Source organism: Pseudonaja textilis, chromosome 2, assembly GCF_049901715.1.
Source record: "Pseudonaja textilis isolate UNSWEBS1 chromosome 2, rPseTex1.2, whole genome shotgun sequence".
Classification (NCBI taxonomy): Eukaryota; Metazoa; Chordata; class Lepidosauria; order Squamata; family Elapidae; genus Pseudonaja; species Pseudonaja textilis.
Window position 1 is genome coordinate 7,633,403 of NC_141991.1, and position 18,447 is coordinate 7,651,849.

Genomic DNA, 18,447 nt, shown 5'->3' on the forward strand with positions numbered 1-18,447 from the left:
GGTAGAGATTAGGGGTAATTGACTTATGACCACAAGTGAGCCACCAACTTTTATTGTTAAGTGAAACGTTTGGTAGAGTGAATTTTGCTCCATTTTGTGACCTTCCTTGCTACAGTTGTTAAGTGAATCTGGTTTCCCCATTGAAAGTTGCTTGTGGGAAGGTTGCAAGAGGAGATCCTGTGACCCCTGGACTCTACAAGGGTCATAAATGCGATTCAGTTCCCAGGTGCCTCAATTTGGATCACGTGACCAGGGGGATTCTACAACGGTCTTTAGCGCAAGTGACAGACATAAGTCCATTTTTGGCAGGTGGTTGCAGCTCCCAAGGGCCACTAAACGATGGTCATTAACTTGAGGACTACTTGCTAAGCAGCCATTATTTGTTATTATGGCACAAATCGTGAATGTTGGCCATTTGAGGAGATATGTTGTTAGTTGGGGACTGCCTTGTTAGACTCAGTGGAGAAGGCAGCCTCCTTTTCCTGCCTACTCCACTTTCCTTCCAAAAGGGGGATTCCCTTCTAACTCAGCTGCTCTGCATCCCCTTCCCTTCCCTTCTTCCTTCCTTAGCTCCGTCCCCTCCCTCTCCCCCTGTTTCTCCGGCTGGCTGGGCCAGCTGACCATCCCACCAGGGGGAGGGGGAGTAACGGGTAGGCAGGGGGACCCCCCCTACGGGGAGACGCTCTCTGTCCTGGAGAAAATGGGAGGAGCTGGACGGAGAGGGGAGGAGCTATAAACGCTTCCGGCTTGGGCTCTGCAAACTTCTTCTGAGGAGGGGAATCCACGTGCCTGGCCGGGAAGGAAGGAAGCGTGGCCGGCGGCGATCGCGGATCTTTTGCTGCACGCATCTCTCGAGAAGCGGCGTCTGGGCGGGGAGGAAGCCGCATGATTCCTATTGAGAGCCAGGTAAAAAGCTCTTTCTTTCTTCCTTTCCCTTCCTTCCTTTCTCTTTCTTTCTTTCCTTCCTTCCTTCCTTCCTTTCCCTTTCTTTTTCTTTCTTTCTTTCTCTCCTTCTCCCTCCCTCCTTCCTTCCTCCCTCCCTTCCTGGGAAGTGCCGGGACAGGTGACTCTTCCACACAACTTCTTGGGGCGCTGCTAAGATCGCTCCTGCCCGTCCCCACTTCCTCCTGGGGGAGATTTCAACTCCCCGAATACATGAGCCAGCTAGCCAGTCACTCCTGTCCTTCCTCTTGCGGCAGCGGCTGCTCTTCTGGGGCGCCCAGGCGCTCCGGAGCGCAGATGCGCCGTGGGCTGGAGCCGCGCAAGAGCTCCACTCAGGCGGAGAGGATGGTTGCGGGGAGGGAAGCCCCGGCCCGCCCGTCCTGGCCCACAAGCTCTGCCCCTCCTCAGCTGCTTCCAGGCGACCCAGCCAGCAAATGCTCGCGGAAGGGGCGCCGGGGTAAGAGGTGCGCTGGCCCGGAAGCAGTCGCGCTCCCTTGGCAGAAGTGAGGGGTGCGTGTGCGTGTGTGCGTGTGTGTGCGCGCGTGTCTCTCTCCTGGCTTGCTCTGGGTGGCGGGCTGGAGAGGGGCGCTTCCTCCCGGGCACCGCTGGGGCGAAGCTCTCCCACCTGCTGGCTCCCCAACCGAGGAACACCGGCGCCCCTTCTTCCCCTCGAGGCGGCATTCCCCACCCAACTTTCTCTCCCTGTCCAGGGCTGTGCAATGGGGGAGTCGGTGGGGAGGACCCGCCACCCCGACAGAGACGGTGGGGTGGGTGGGGGCGGGCAGGGAGACTCGAGGAGCCCCGAAAGGCCAGATTGGGCCAGCAGATAAGAAACCGGCCAACTGGTTTGCGCATGCGCACGCTTATCCGAAACCAGAAGAGCATGGTGGGTTTTGTTGTTGTTTTTGTTTTCCGGTTTCCGGCTCGCGGACGCCTTCCCGTTTTTTAGCGCGCGGTGCCCCCAAAAGTTGCCCGTCGCTGTTGTAGTCCATCCCCTTGCTTCAAGCAGGAGACCCTATACCGGCGACGCCTGGCCTTTTATAGAGACCGAGTGGTGCCCCAAAACTTGCAACCCAAAAGACACTTTATTATTGCAAAGTGCCAATCCAGCGATTTAACCTGAATAATGAGGTTTGGATACCTAAAATGATAAACAAGGCAGAGTTCACCTAATTTTTCTAAGAAAAACGTGATAAATGCACTTTCGTGTCCCTTCATTCCCCCCCAACCATTTTTAAATATTACATTTAACCAGAAAAAGAAAACAAATTGTAATATCGTTTTTGTTGCAGCAGATCCTGTTTCCAAATCAGGACACAAGACCACAAGAAGGGTAGCAGAATACAGGTTTATTTGTGCAAATGGTTCAGAGCATTAGCATGGCAAATTCTGAAACACACACACACACACACCGCTCTTCCTGAGGTGTCATTTTTATACACCTCACAGCCTCAGCCTAGCCCAGGGCGTTTCTCTTATGAAGCTATGCCATGTGTGCTATAGAAAGGAGAAGTAAGTCTTCTTAGTCGTTGGTGCTTATCTTACACCATCCGTTATTTTCCGTACCAACTCTTGTTTACAGGAACATATTAAGTTCAGTACATTTGTGGTTTTTACAGTATCGTAGGTTACAGGATCATATTAAGCAACTTCTAATACTTGCGAGCAGAAGCTACTGAAGCAGGACCAGGAAAAGGATACATTTTATATAAGTTACTATATAAGTTAGCTAGATGCTTGGCATATTATAACTATCTGGCATATAAATCATAAGGACAGGAAGCAGTTCTGTCTGTATTAAGTTGAATCTTAAGAAACCTATTTAGAGGAAGTAACAATATAACTAACGCTGAAAACAAGGAAGGTCATGGAAGAACATCTGTAGGTGTAAGATAACGGTAAAAGACAACATATGCTTGCATACATCCTGTCTTCTTAACCACATCCTCTTTGTTACAGAAAAACATGTTTTTGTATGATTTCTATATTATCAAGTAAGCATAAGATCCATATTTGGTAAATAGGTCATAGATGAACGCCCAGGCTTGGGCTGGAGTCATCATAAGGTATAAAAGAACTAACCCCAGTATGTAAAGGGGGTTCAGAATTTGTCATGTTAATGCTCTCAACGCTTTGCGCAAATAAACCTGTATTCTTCCATCTCTCGTGGTCTTATGTTCTGCTTTGAAAACGTGATTTGCTGCTACACTACGAAGCTTCTGCTAATTATGAAAACTCTTTTCTGGTAATTTTCCACTCTGCTCCAATTTTTCTTTTTCCCCCTCTCTATTTCTCTCTCTCTTTCTCCCTCTTTCTTTCTCTCTCTCTTTCCCTCCCTCTTTCTCTGTGTCTCTGTTTCTCTCCCACTCTTTCCCTCCCTCCCTCCCTCTTTCTTTCTATCTCTCTTTCCCCCATTTCTCTTTCCCTCCCCTGTCTCTCTTTGTTTCTCTTTCCCTCTCTGTCTCTCTTTCCCACCTTCCCCCTCTCTCTTTCCCTCTCTCTCTTTATCTGTATCTGTTTCTCTCTCTCTCACTCTTTTCCTCCCTCCCCCTTTCTATCTCTTTCCCCGTCTCTTTCCTTCGCTTTCCCTCCTACTCTCTCTTTCCCTCTCCCTGTCTGTCTCTGTTTCTCTTTCCCTCCTACCCTCTCTCTTTCTATCTCTCCCCCTCTCTCCTCTCTTTCTCTTTTTCTGTCCCTCTCTTTCCCTCCCTCCCTCTCTTTCTCTGTCTCAGTTTCTCTCTCTTTCTGTCTCCTTTCCTCCCACTCTCTTCCCCCTCTTTCCCTCCCTCTCCCCCCTCTCTTTCTCTGTCTCTCCCATCTATCTATCCACCCCTCCATCTATTCAGCTATCTATCGATCTATCTATCCATTAATGTTCTCCTGCCCAGCTTCACATGTGAATCCAATCACTGGGGCTGTGGAGGCTGGCAGGAAAAACCAAGCATTGGAGATCCATGCAAAATAAGGCAACTCCTAACTGTATCCTGTCGAGGAGACCACACCTCTTCCCTCTCCCCCCGCGGCGGGAGTCCCGGTAGTCTGAAGGCAGCTCCCTCCTTGGAGAGTTCAGCAAGCAAACAAATGGCACTATAGCTGGTAGGCGGCAGGGCAAAGCCCGACCTCTGGCCAGTGAGAGCGGAGCAGGCTGGGCGTGCACCTTCTGTGCGGTCGGCAGCTAAGGCTCCAGCTGTTCAGATCAAGTTAGAGATACTTAATCTGGGCTTGTAGTCCTTTATATACAGATAAATATATTTAACATGGGAAATGTATTTTAAGCAGTTTCTGTCACTATCCAGAAAAGGAAGAACGTAAGATAGTCAGGAAAACAGAGGAATATCATGAAGTAAATCTAAAGCATCATGCAGAACACAGAGAGGGAAAAAAGGAGGGAAAAAAGGGAAACGCCCCCTTTCTACATAGAGCAAGCAATCATAGCATAGATTGCATCCTGCATGAGTCAGCACTCTCTAACTATTCCATTACAATTGTGTTCCAGCATATTGTAGATTTTACTGTTCCAGTTACTAAATTCAGTATTCTACATGCTTCTTTGCCCTACTTGGAAGCTGTGGGGTTTTTTTTATTACGAAAAAGACTTGCATGTAATTCATTGAAGTGTTCATTGTTAGGAATATTCATGGAATACGTTGTGTTTTTTACCACTCCCTGTGTCAGGATTTGGTATCATTTGAGGATGTAGCTGTGTTTTTCTCTGTGGAGGAGTGGGTCCTTCTGGATTCTGACTAAAAAAAACTGTACTGAGAGGTCATGCTGAAAAACAAAAAGAACAAGATCTCCTTAAGCAAGGGATTCTGTTATGATAATGTAGTGCACAATATATTTTTTAATTAATGCACATGAAGTCCTCCAGCATTATTATTTGGTTTTTGTTGCTGTATTCTTCTCTAAACTGCTTGTTGAGGTAATTCCCCGTTAGGAGAATGAGCACACACAGGGAGACGTAGTGAGAGTAGTGAAGAATAACACACAGCACACAGCCACACTGTATAGTAAAATGTAGGTTTTTACTTCCAGTAAAACTGTTAAGCAAAGTTCAACAGTCCAAGTCATTTATGGTTAAAGCAGTCAGTTTTCAGTCAAGGGATAATCCAATAACAAAGTCCAGTATCAAAAACAGTTCAATAAAAGACTCACATCAAACCAAGACCAATGATAATCAGCAAGTCAATGCAGAACGCAACACTCCAGAAAAGGACAGAACATCCCAGGTTTCTAGCTCCATCTTATGGCCATTTGAGGAACCACACCCAATTACCATTTTAGCATTCCCTTAAAGAGACAGTATTAAAATGTCTATCCTGGTTTATATATTTTCCAACCCAACTGTTAGGTGGCTTAGATTCCTAACATTCTCCCCTTTGGATAGGACAATATATACAACCTTACATTCTAAGTCCATAATCCTCACAGAAGCCTTATGCTTTACAGATCTAACATCTGCGATGTTATTTTCTGACATACAGTATTCCAGCTTAATCATCTTACTTTGCACACATTGTCTCACATTTAAATATCTTAAATCTGTGTGTTTCATTCTTGTCTTTACAGCAAGATTTGAAGCCTTTTTTATTGCTGATTGGTTGTCTTCATAAACAACAATAGAATCTGTTATATCAATTCCCATGTCAATCAATAGTTGCTTATAATAAACTAAATCTGTGTATAATGAAGACAAACATGAGAATTCAGCCTCCATTGTTGACAAACTTAAATGTTTCTGTCGAATAGACCTCCATCCAATCAACACCTTTCCGAATAATACTACAGTACCCAATGTAGATTTACGTGTATTTATGTCTGTAGCAAAACTTGCATCAGCATACGCAGTTAGACTTAGTTCATCCTTAGGCTCCAAATACAATGCGTAATGCATTGTTTCAGATATCTTAACACACGCTTAGCAGCTTGCCAGTGCCTTTCAGTTGGCTCAGCATTCAACCTTGCTAATTGGTTAACACTGTATTCTATATCTGGCCTTGACCAATTACTGAGATAAGATAAACTACCAATCAAGAACTGATAAATGTCTTTATCAAAAATAGGACTTTGAACATCACTATGGCTAAACTCCTAGATCATTGGTGTCTTAGCCAGCTTACAAAGGTCCATTTTAAAATTCTTTAGTAATCGGTTAATTTTATCTGTCTGTGAGATTTTGTATCCTCTCCTAGTTCTATCTATCTTTAAACCAAGATATTGTTTAATTTTAACTGTTTTATTTTAAAGTTCTTGTCTAATAGTGAAATTATATCAGTAGCTTCTTGTTCAGTTTTGGTGATTAATGCTATGTCATCAGTGAACAATAGCAACAATGAAACTACACCATCACTTTCCTTTTTAAACAAACATGGATCAGCCATGCCAGCTACAAAACCTATCTTAGTTAATTCCTTAACTATACACTGGTTCCACTCATATCCTGATTGCTTCAAGCCATAAAGACTCTTTTTCAATCTCCAGAAATCAGTTGTATTATCGTTTTTTATACCTAAAGGTTTCTTTAAATAAATAGTGTGTTGCTCTAAGGATGATTAGCAACAGTCAATGCAGGAACGGCAACACTCTCCAGAAAAGTACAGAACAACCCAGGTTTCTAGCTCCATCTGTTTGAGACTGTTTGAGGAACCACACCCAATTACAATTTTAGCATTCCCTTAAAGAGACAGTATTAAAATGTCTATCCTGGTTTATATATTTTTCCAACCCAACTGTTAGGTGACTTACATTCCTAACACTGCTGATTTTCAAATTTGCAAGATTATTTATCTGAGGTTTTCATGCTTTTGTATGAAGCCTGGCTTTTCCTCACAAATGGTATGGAGAGTATTGGCCTTCACAGTTCACTCTCTCTCATTTGTTAGGAATCAGATGCAATCCTGCGCATGCTGTGCATGAAGGGATAAAAGAACAAAGGCTTATTTATTAGAAAATTTATATTGCTGCCTATTCACACATGGCTACTCAAAGCGGCTTACAGGGGTATAAAACATATTAAAAAATTAAAACGAATAAAAGAAAATAATAATATAGCCCCACTCCCCTCACCCTGATGACAGCAGAAGGAAAAAAGAAAAGTCCAGTTGCCTTTAGAAAGAGCATCTTTGGGATAAAGATCAATGAACAGAGTGAGAATCAGTTTTGGGTTTTTTTGAAAATTTTATTTGGGTTTTCACAAAAAAAACCCATAATACAAATAAAACATCTTTTTTTGAAAATAGCATGGTCCCGGGTTATCGCTTCTTCATACAGACACAAACCCAATTTCATGCTCATTTTTGTGTTCTATTCCATATCTTATTACTGTTTTACATTTTCTACATAGTTTTTCCCCTCTTTGAATTTTCTCAACTTTATTTTGATTATCTCATCTCAATTCAAATCATTATATTTATACTTTTGTCTGTCCTGTTTCAATTTCATATTATCTTTTCTCATTAAACAAATTTTCCCCTGTAGTTACTAATTGGAGTATGACACCTTTATATCTTTTAATTTTATCCATTCAACTCTTATTTAAGCTTCAATGTATACCTTTAAGATTATAACATTCAATATAATACATCATTTCCAATCGAATTCTGCTTGGTACATTCTTAAAATACACACTATATTCTTAAAAGAAGGTTTTATATATATATGTAAATAAAGCACACATTCCATTCCAATTCAATTCTATCATTCATATTCATTAAAATCTTAACATCTTTAACATTTCTTTTCAATTAAATATCATACTTCCTTGGGAACATTTATAAACTTTCCATAATTAATTCTCCCCCCCCATATTTCTCTTCACTTATATTTTATAAATCATTAATAATTAAAATGTTCCATTCCTTTCCTAATTTAATTCTCTCATTCATTTTATTCATTTATTAACATTCCACTAGATTACAATAAATATTTTATCCATCATTTTAATCATATTTTCTAAAATTAATTATATTTGTAATATAACAATACTATCTTGTATACCTTTGCAGAATCCCTTTTACAATGAAGTTTTCACCCATTATCTTTAAACAGGCTTATACTTTCAATTCTTATACCTTTTCCCTGTTTTTCTAAATCTTGTTTCTGTCCTTTATAACTTCTTTTCCTTTCCTTCTATCCCCTCTCCTTCTCCCTCCCCTTTTTACCCCCTTGTCTCTCTACTTCTAATTCTCTCTTCTGTAATCCCTTCTTCTATTGCTTTCTAATATTATACTTATGTTTCAAACTATTCTATTTTTGGTGGTTTTTTTCAAATCTTAAACTTTTCATTCTCTTTCCCCCCTTTCCTTTTTTCCCCAACATAAAATTACTTGATCATTAAAGATGGCTTCTTCTTTGTCCCAATCTTCTTGTTCTGCAAGTTTTTTTCAAAGGAAAACCTCTTCAACGAGATGAGGCAAGTTGGGAGGCCAATAAATTGAAGGAAGGAAGGAACTAACAAAAGAATGAATGAGCGAATATAGGACCATTTTAAGTATCCCTTGGAACTAAATCTGAAGCAGAAGAGGTGATGGTTGACCCACCTCTACCCCAAAGTTTAAATAATCTTATCCAAAATTTTCAGGTTTTCATTCTGTATCATGGAGGACAAGCATAGCACCATGCTTTGAACCAATGGGAGTTTGCAGGAAGTTTGATACTGTTCAAATCTCAGCAATGGTGTTTGATCCTTTTCACATTAAAGTTTGTGCTAACTTTTCTTTTCTTGTTTTCTGTTGCAAGCAGGTGACGGATGGGAGATGGAGGATTCTGGCCAAGAGGCAGCAGCGCCTTTGCCAAAAGAGAAAAAGGAAGTTGCAGAAAAGATGTATGGAAAGCAAAGTTCTGAGGAAAACCAGTTAACGTGGGAGCTAGAGAATTGTTCTGGTTTACCATGTGCGAATACCAGTCTCTTATTGGACACAGATGGTTGCCATGAAAAGGAAGTGTGTTCAACCTATGAGAAAACACTCTGTGGTGAATCTGGATTATGTGACTGTGGTGAAAGCCCTGCTGGCGAGAAACAAGATGAAAGCAGCCAAAACTCCAGAAGGAGCCTTCCTCCTCCTTTACATGAAAGAATAAAAGGAAAAATGTACAAATGTACAGAGTGTGCAGATAGCTTCCTTACAAGCCGCTCTCTTGCTTCACATAAAAAGATTCACAAAGCAGAGGAGCCACACAAATGTCTGGATTGTGGAAGGACCTTCAAGCAGAAAAATCATCTTAATTCACATCAGAGGGTCCATGAAGACAAGAAGCAGCATCAATGCATCCCCTGTGGAAAGACCTTTGGAAGCAGCGCCTCGCTTATTTCCCATCAAAGCCTCCACAGAGAGAAGTTGTTTCGACTCAGGAAAGGCAGAACGGGGATTACTCGCATCAAGGAACCGAATTCCCAGAAAAAAAGGCCCACTCGGAAGAAGTCATGTAAATGCCTGGAATGTGGGAAGAGCTTCCGCTCTGCAAGTGACCTCACTTGCCATAATAGAATCCATACAGGGGAAAAGCCATATCATTGCACGGTGTGTGGAAAGAGCTTCAGCCAAAAAGGCCATTTCAATTTACATAAGATGATCCACACAGGGGAGAAGCCCTTTCAATGCCTGCAGTGTGGAAAGTGCTTTGTCAGTTCTGGTGGCCTTAATGCCCACAAACTGACCCACACAGGGGAGAAACCATACAAATGCCTGGAGTGTGGAAAGAGCTTCCGTAACTCCGGCTATCTAACTTCCCATAGAAGAATCCACACTGGAGAGAAACCGTATCAATGCACCGAGTGTGGGAAGCGCTTCACTAAGCCATATTGTCTTACTGTCCATAAAAGGACCCACACAGGTGAAAAGCCTTATAAGTGTACTGAATGTGAAAAATGCTTCACTGATTCGGGATATCTCTCTCGCCACAAAAGGCTCCACACTGGAGAGAAACCATATGAATGCCACACGTGTGGAAAGAGCTTCAATGAAAAAAAGAAGTATATCATACATAGCAGGACCCACACTGGGGAGAAACCATATCAGTGCCAGGAGTGTGGAAAACGCTTCAGTGATTCTCAAGAACTGATGATCCATAAAAGGATTCACACAGGAGAGAAACCCTATAAGTGCACAGAGTGTGGCATGAGTTTCAGGAAAAGTAGTTACCTTGGTATCCACAAGAGGATCCACACTGGGGAGAAACCGTATAAATGTCATGAGTGTGGAAAAAGCTTTAGTCAAACTAGTTCACTCAAGAGCCATAGAAGAGTTCACTCAGGGGAAAAACCCTATAAATGCCTGGAGTGTGGAACATGTTTTCGTACGAGTGGCCAGCTTATCTCCCACAATAGGACCCACACAGGGGAGAAACCATTTAAATGTATCGACTGTGGAAAGAGTTTCAAAGACTGCCTGAATCTTACGCTCCATAAAAGAATCCACACAGGGGAGAAACCGTTTACATGTATCGAGTGTGGAAAGAGTTTCAAATACCGCATGAGTTTTACAGTCCATAAAAGAATCCACACAGGGGAGAAGCCATATAAATGCACAGAGTGTGGAAAATGCTTCAGTGCCTCAAGTAATCTTACTTCCCATAAGAGGATTCACACAGGGGAGAAACCCTATGAATGCTTGGAGTGTGGAAAAAGTTTCAATAGACATGATACGCTAATTTTACATAATAAGATGCATAAAGGGGAGAAACCATATAAATGCCTGCAATGTGGAAAAAGCTTCAGTCAAAAAGTTCATCTTAAGTCGCACGAGAGGATCCACACGGGGGAAAAGCCATTTCAATGCAAGCAGTGTGGAAAAAGCTTCCATTGCTCTGCAACCCTTACTTCCCATCTCAGAATCCACACAGGGGAGAAGCCCTTTCAATGCTTGGAGTGTGGAAAGCGCTTTGCCCATTCTGGTGACCTTCATGCCCACGAACGGACCCACACAGGGGAGAAACCATACAAATGCCTGGAGTGTGGAAAGAGCTTCCGTAAATCCAGCCACCTAACTTCCCACAGAAGAATCCACACTGGAGAGAAACCGTATCAATGCACTGAGTGTGGGAAGCGCTTCAGTCAAATAAGTCACCTTAATATCCATAAAAGGATCCACACAGATGAATAGCCTTATAAGTGCTCCGAATGTGACAAATGCTTCACCAAATCAGGGCCCCTCACTTGCTACAAATGGCTCCACATTGGGGAGAAACCATATGAATGCCACATGTGTGGAAAGAGCATCAATGGGGGAAAAAAAGTATATCGTACATCAGAGGACTCACACTGGGGAGAAACCTTATCAGTGCCAGGAGTGTGGAAAATGCTTCAGGGATTCTTGAGAACTGATGATCCGTAAAAGGATTCACACAGGGGAGAAACCCTGTAAGTGCACGGAATATGGCATGAGTCTCAGAAAAAGGAGTAACCTTGGTATCCACAAGAGGATCCACACTGGGGAAAAACCGCATACATGTCATGTGTGCGGAAATAGCTTTAGTCAAAAATAATCAAGAACCATAGAAGGCTTCACTAAGGGAAAAAAACTTAAAAATGCCTGGAGTGGGGAGAAAGTTATAATGATAGTGGCAATCTTACCTCCCACATGAGGCTCCACACAGGAGAGAAACCGTTTAAATGCATCCACTGTGGAAAGAGTTTCCGACCCAGCTGTAATCTTACGCTCTATAAAAGAATCCACACAGGGGAGAAGCCGTATCAGTGTGTGCAGTGTGGAAGGAAATTCAGAAGCTGTAGTGACTTTAATCAAAATTAGAAGATGCATATCAGGAATAGAGATTAATTGGTTTGTGTTGATTCTCAATATTTGCTTCCTGCCCAGGACAATCTGTAGAAATGTGTGGTGTATGAGAAAGGGCTTCCAAAGCAATAGAAGGTTTTTGATCCATTAAAAATAAGAGTTTCCTTGTATAATCAGGAATTAACTTTTGGATTCTCTGTTTCCCACAAAATAAGACCCTGCCTTATATTTTGGGGGTGCTCAAAAATAAGCCCTATGGCTTATTTTGGGGGAAACTGAAGTGAGTAAATACAGTGAGTAATTGTAAAGCAGCAATTAATTGTCACTCTGAACAATAATGAATGTGAAGAATGTGTTTTTTCAGTCTAACTGACAATTACCAGTTAATTGAAGCCCACCTTGGAAAACATAGGGAAGGTATTTCTTAACATCAAAATAGGTTAGCGCCTAGACTAGGAATCACCAAACCTGGCAATTGTAAGGCTTGTGGACTTCAACCCCCAGAATTCCTCTGGCACACATGCCGGCTGGGGAATTCTGGGAGTTGAAGCCTACAAGTCTGAAAGTGGTCAATTTTGGAGACCCCTGGCCTCGACTTATGGAATTATGGCATGTGGTTTTTTTCTAGTGCCTTCCTATTGTAAAGTCTTTTGATATCCAACACAGTGGAAATGGGGAAGAATTATGGTGAATAGTTCCTTGCTTTTCACAAAAAGAATTACAAGCATTGTGAAATACCAGAATCTTCACAATAAAATCTCAAAAGGGGGAAGATGGCGAAGAGGCCTAAGATTCCTTGGAGAAGGCTCAGGTTTCCCAAGGAACAAGGCTGGATGCACAGTATGCCCTCTGGCGATTGGCAGGTCAGAGTCTCATCAGGGGTGGTGAATCTTGCTCCTTTTTTTGACTTGTGGACTTCAACTGCCAGAATTCCTGAATCAGCCATGCCAGCTCTGGAATTCTGGAAATTGAAATCCACAAACTATAAACGGGCCAAGGTTCCCCACCCCAGGTCTAAATAGAAGGATACATTTAGAATAAAGGTGTAAATGCTTCAGCTTACTGAACCAGAGGCTCAAATGTACGATGGGAGAAGGCAAAAGGCACAAATGGGAGAGATTTGAACACCTCGAAAAAGAAGTATGCTGTAAATTGGGAGAATCAAGGAAACTGTGCTATATTACTGCCAAAGTGACATTTACGAACGTGTTGAGGTTTCTCTGTGCACACATTAGGACAGATTAAAAATAGCTTGGCTGAGCTCTGTGTTACATATATAGGTATGCAGGAAGGCGAAGATGTTAGTATAAAACAGGCAGGGATTGCTGTAAAGGGAGAAGAGGAAATTCCTTCTGACTCTGAAAATTGTAAACTCTGTGGCAAATGCCGTCTAAAGCCCTCCAGTGGGCGTTGATGGGGTATAAAGGCTTTGAGGGAGATTTCCTTGTGTTACTTTTTCTGTGGAATAAAGTTTTTGCTTACAATCTTCTGTTCAATGGGTTCAGTTTCAGGCTGGGCACATCTGATAACACAGCTGGAGCAGGAAAGGTGAGGAAAACCAAAAGTGCCTTTGAGTTCAGAAGATCTTTTTCCTTCTTTCAGCCCCTCTGGAAGTGCAATTCTTGAGGGGGAAATGGGGAATAAGCCAAGAACCACCCCCTCTGCAAACTGGAAGCAGGCTTTATTAGGCTTGCAGCTGTTGAACTAAAAGGTATTTTGTAGAGAGAATTGATTTAATGACCACAAATGAGCCATCTACTTTTGTTGTTAAGTGAGACATTTGGTAAAATGAGTTTTGCTCCATCTTATGACCTTTCTTGCTACGGTTGTTAAGTGAATCTGGTTTCCCCATTGACACTACTTGTGGGAAGGTCGCAAGAGATCATGGGATGCCTGGACTCTACAGAGGTAATAAATGCAATTCAGTTCCCAGGTGAAGGAAAAATATAATGTTACTCTTTTATAATAGTGTTTTACGTGTTGTTAAACTGGAATATTCCTCGTACTCCTTTTGTTACACCCTACCCTAACCCCCAAAGTGTATTCAGTTAAAAGTATGTGATAGGTTATCACAATTTTCTTGGAAAACAGGACCATCCACCAAGGACCAGACAACAAGTAAATTAGATAAGGGTATCGTCCCAAGGTGAACCTCAGATGTAAAACAAGATAAGATATCCGATGCATAGAAAACAATCTCATGTTGACCCTTTAGTTTATAGTTTTATCTCATCGTATTGTAGCAGCAATTCTTGCTTTCAGATCAGGACACAAGACCATGAAAGGTTGGAGAGTACAGGTTTTATTTGCGCAGTGTTCAGAGCATTAATATGACAAATTCTGAACCCCCAGTTCTTCCTGAGACAATATTTTTATACTCTTTATGACCTCAGTTCCGACCTGGGTGTTCCTTTTACTACATTTTACCAAATAAGGATAATACTGTATACATGTCTATTAAGGAAGCATAAAAAGGAAAAAATAAAGACATTTTTGATTACTCAGTTATCTTACACCAGTGGCCCCCAACCTTTTTTGTGCCGCGGCCCGGTACCGGCATCACAAAATCATCCGCGGCCTGGTACCAGCATCAGCACGCATGGCAAGGCGAGCCAAGCGACCAGCCAGCCAGCCGTCCCCCGCTTCTCCCTGCCACCTTCAGCTCCTCCTTTGTACCTGTGTTGATGTGTTTCACGACAGCTTCGGGACAGTCGCTCGGCTCGCCATGCGTGCTGAAAGAATCCTTGCGCCTTAGTTTTGTTCAAAGCTGCCCCCCCTTCGATGAAACTAAGGCGCGAGGATTCTTTCAGCACCCAAATGCCGCTTTTTACCCGGAAAAGCTCATCGGAAGCACTTCTTCATCAAAACAAGATGGCGCCCAGCAAACCGGCGGCCTGGTAGAAATTGTTCCACAGACCGGTACTGGTCCGGGGACCGGTGGTTGGGGACCCCTGTCTTACACCATCAGTTATTTTCCATGTTCACCCTTGTTTACAGTAACATGGTTACTTCAAGTTCCTGAGTTCAGCAATATTGTGGGTTTACACAATGTTATGTTAAGCAAAGCTATGGGAAACTGGGACCTTTGCTAAATATGATTTGTTGACCTGTGCTAAATATAAAAAGTGCTTTATATGCTCTATATGAAAAGTGCTTTATATGCTTTTTTTCAACTGCTTCTGTATAGTTTCAGATAATAAGGGGGAGTTGGGAGGGCTTCTTAGGTGTGGCGTGCATTGTGCAAGGGGTATAAATTTATTAGTTTATGTATTTTTAAATAGGATTTTGCTCTCTTTGTACTCAATCCACTTGGGAAGGGTCTTGGAGGCCACGCTTACAACCGCTTTCTTTTATTTGGTTCAATAAACGCTTGAAATTGTGAACCAGACTTGTCTTCGTTTTGTGAGTATAAATTTCTTGGGGGTCTTACATCTCACACAGGCATCTTAGAAACAAGTAATAACTAGCAGTCCCCACGGGTTTGTTAAAAACAAATCATGCCAAACCAATCTTATTTCATTCTTCAACATAGTGACTAAACTAGTTGACCAGTGAAATACTGTGGACATAATATACACTGCTCAAAAAAATAAAGGGAACACTTAAACAACACAGTGTAACTTCAAGTCAATCACACTTCTGTGAAATCAAACTGTACACTTAGGTAGCAACACTGATTGACAATCCATCTCACATGCTGTTGTGCAAATGGAATAGACAACAGGTGGAAAGCATAGGCAGTTAGTAACACATCCCCAGAAGGCAGAGAACAGCGAGAAGTCTGCGTTCCTGGGCTAGCTAGCTTCTTACGGTAAGCCCCTGTTTTTTTATACCCTTTTCTCCCTTTGTAAGTTAATTTTGTGTGAGTGTTTGTATTTGTGCCTAATGTTTCAAATCCTGCTTGAGTTTGTCTTTATTTCCGTCGGAGGGCAAACTCCACGGGGTGCGGAAGGCAAACTCCATGGGGTGTGGAAGGCAAACTCCACGGGGTGTCCAGATTGTATTACTGGTTTTCTGTAATCTCTTTTAGCTTTAAGATAGTTGGGATAACACCTTCAGACAACATAAGGCTGGAGAAAGCTGGCTTAGAATCTAGAGAAGATGCTGAAAGATTTCAAGAGGAAACATTGCAATCTAAGTGGTGAGGTTCAGACCTGGTGGTGTTGACTCCCCATATTTCCCTGATGTTGGAAGGAATCAAGCAGTGGATCTACTACACCCATGTAGAGAAAGTCAGGCCAGAACAAAGAGAAGCAGGATCTCCAGTGAGCTCTTCACTGGGAGAAAGTGACGGAAGAGAATGAACTAATGAACCAATACAAGACTCGAGAGTTGTGTCAAAAGTGATAACTGGAGGGATGGCGCTGTGTGTCTGCACCACCTTTAACCTTGGTTGTGTTTAACTGATTTCTAGTCTGACGTATAATATTGATTGTGCTTGATTTTTATGAATGCCCTAAATTATGAAGTGGCTTAAGGCTTAGCTTTCACATCTCGGATACAGGCTCTTTCTGGTGGGTAAATTGGACAATTCAGAGAACCAGCTTCAGAAAATACAGGTGGCCCTTGACTTATGACCACAATTAAGCCCCAACTTTACATGGCCGAGCAAGGCAGTTTTTAAGTGAGTTTTGTGCCATTGTACAAGTTTTGCCTCAGTTGTTCGGTTAGTAACATGGTTAAGTGAATCTGGTTTCCCCACTGACTTTGCCTGTTTGAAGGTCCCAAACGGGGATCCCTGGGATACTCCAAGTATCAAAAATATAGGCCAGTTGCCAAGTGTCCGAATTTTAGTCACATGACACAGGGATGCTGCAACGGTTGTATGGAAAAATTCATAAATCATCTTTTTTCAGTGCCATTGTAACTTCGAATGGTGACTGAAGAAATGATTGTAAGTTGAGGACTAATTGTAAAGCAGCAATTGATTATTTGTTATTACGGCACAATCATGAATGTTAAAAATGTGTTTTTCAGTCTAACTGACAATTGCCCATTCATTGAAACCGGTCTTGGAAAACACAGGGAAGGAATCTGGTAACTTCCATCAGCACCTAGAATAGGGATCTCCAAATGTATTTTAAGACTTAGACTTCAACTCCCAGAATTCTTCTGGTACACATTGTGCACAAATACACAAATAGGACCGATTTGCATCTGTGCAACCCTAAAAAGTACGCAGTTAAGCGACATTTATGGAAGTGTTGCGGTTTCCCTGTATAGACGTTAGGATAGCTTTAAATAGCTTGGCTGAGCTCTGGATGACATGTATGCAGGAAGGCTAAGATGTGAATGTAAAACAGGCAGGAATTGCTGTAAATGGAGATGAGAGAATATCTCATGACTTTGAAATGTGTAAACTGTGTGGCAAATGCTGTGTAAAGCCCTCCAGTGGGTGTTGGTGGGGTACAAAGGCTTTGAGGGAGATTTCCTTGTGTTACTTTTTCTGCAGAATAAAGTTTTTGCTTACAATCTTGTCTTCAATGTGTTCAGTTTGAGGCTGGGCATATCTGGCAAAGCGCCTGGAGCAGGAAAGGTGAGGAAAAACAAAAGTGCCTTTGAGTTCAGAAGGATCTCTTTCCTCCTTTCAGCCATTTTGGAAGCGCAATTCTTGAGGGGGAAATGGGGAATCCGCCAGGATCCTCCTCTCTGCAAACTGGAAGCAGCTTCATTAGGCTCAGAGCTGTTTTAAGTAGTAGAAATATTTTTTAGATGTAGTTGACTTACAAGCACAAGTGAGGCACAAATTTTTGTTGTTAAGTGAGACATTAGATCAATTTTGCTCCATTTTGTGACCTTTCTTGCCTCAGTTAAGTGAATCACCACAGTTGTTGAATTAGCAACATGGTTGTTAAGTGAATCGGGTTTTCCCTTTGGTGTTTCTTGTTGTAAGGTCGCAAAAGGGGATCCCCTGACCCCGGGACACCACAACGGTCATAAACGTGAGTCAATTTCCAGGTGTCTGAATTTGGATCATGTGACCATGAGGTTGCTGCACTGGTCGTGTGAAAAACGAACATAAGTCACTTTTTTCAATGTCGTTGTAGCTTTGGTCACTCAATGAATGGCTGTAAGTCGAGGCTGCCTGTATCGTTTAGTCATTTTTCTTCTGAAATTCATAGACTTTTAAATATTTCCCGCCTCAGGCCTTTTAGATGGTTAAATGTATTAAATATTTCTTGGCTCTGAGGTTTTCTTCAGCTTCAGAGGGAGAAAGTTAATGGGTCTCCCTTATGGATCATCAGGGGGTCCTTTGGTTCCACATTTATTGGGGATAATATTGGAAAAAAGCAGATTATGTGGGGATTTTTTCCCCCTTGCTCTTTACTCTCCTCTTTTGGGGCAAGGGAGCCACCTCTAAGTTGTGTCGACATGCCCCATCAATCCTTGACTTACGACCACAATTCAGTCTGTTCCTAAGTGAGACCTTTGTGAAGTGAGTTTAGTCCCACTTTACGCTATTTCTTGCCGGGGTTGTTAAGCGAATCACCGCAGTTGTTACAGTTGTTGAGCAAATCTGGCTCCCCCATTGACTTTGCTTGTCTGGAGCTTCCTGTCATCTTGGGACATGGAAACCGTCATAAATATGAGTCAGGTGTGAAGTGGCTGGATTTGGATCAGGTGACCATGGGGGGGCTGCACCCATCTTTAGTATGAGAAACTTCACTTTTTTCAGTGCCTTTGTAGCTTCGGCCACTGATCCAATGGCCATGAGTCGAGGACCACTTGTAAGGCAGCCATTGATTGTTTGTTACTAGGGCACAATCATGAC

The 18,447-nt window shown here is 42.3% G+C and overlaps 1 protein-coding gene across 3 annotated transcripts; it reads left to right on the forward strand.

The window, feature by feature from the left end:
- The first annotated feature begins 669 nt into the window (after positions 1-669).
- On the forward strand, positions 670-15,058 carry LOC148126649 (uncharacterized). 3 transcript variants are annotated; one of them, XM_087927846.1, is made up of 2 exons: positions 670-906; positions 8,680-15,058. In XM_087927846.1, the coding sequence occupies exon 2, from the start codon at positions 8,697-8,699 to the stop codon at positions 11,040-11,042; it is 2,346 nt and encodes a 781-aa protein (XP_087783972.1). In that variant the 5' UTR covers positions 670-906; positions 8,680-8,696; the 3' UTR covers positions 11,043-15,058. The 3 variants fall into 3 exon arrangements, with proteins under 3 accessions (XP_087783972.1, XP_087783971.1, XP_087783970.1); XM_087927845.1 differs by having other exon boundaries at positions 8,683-15,058; XM_087927844.1 differs by lacking the exon at positions 670-906 and adding an exon at positions 1,230-1,399 and having other exon boundaries at positions 8,683-15,058.
- Positions 15,059-18,447: the final 3,389 nt, after the last annotated feature.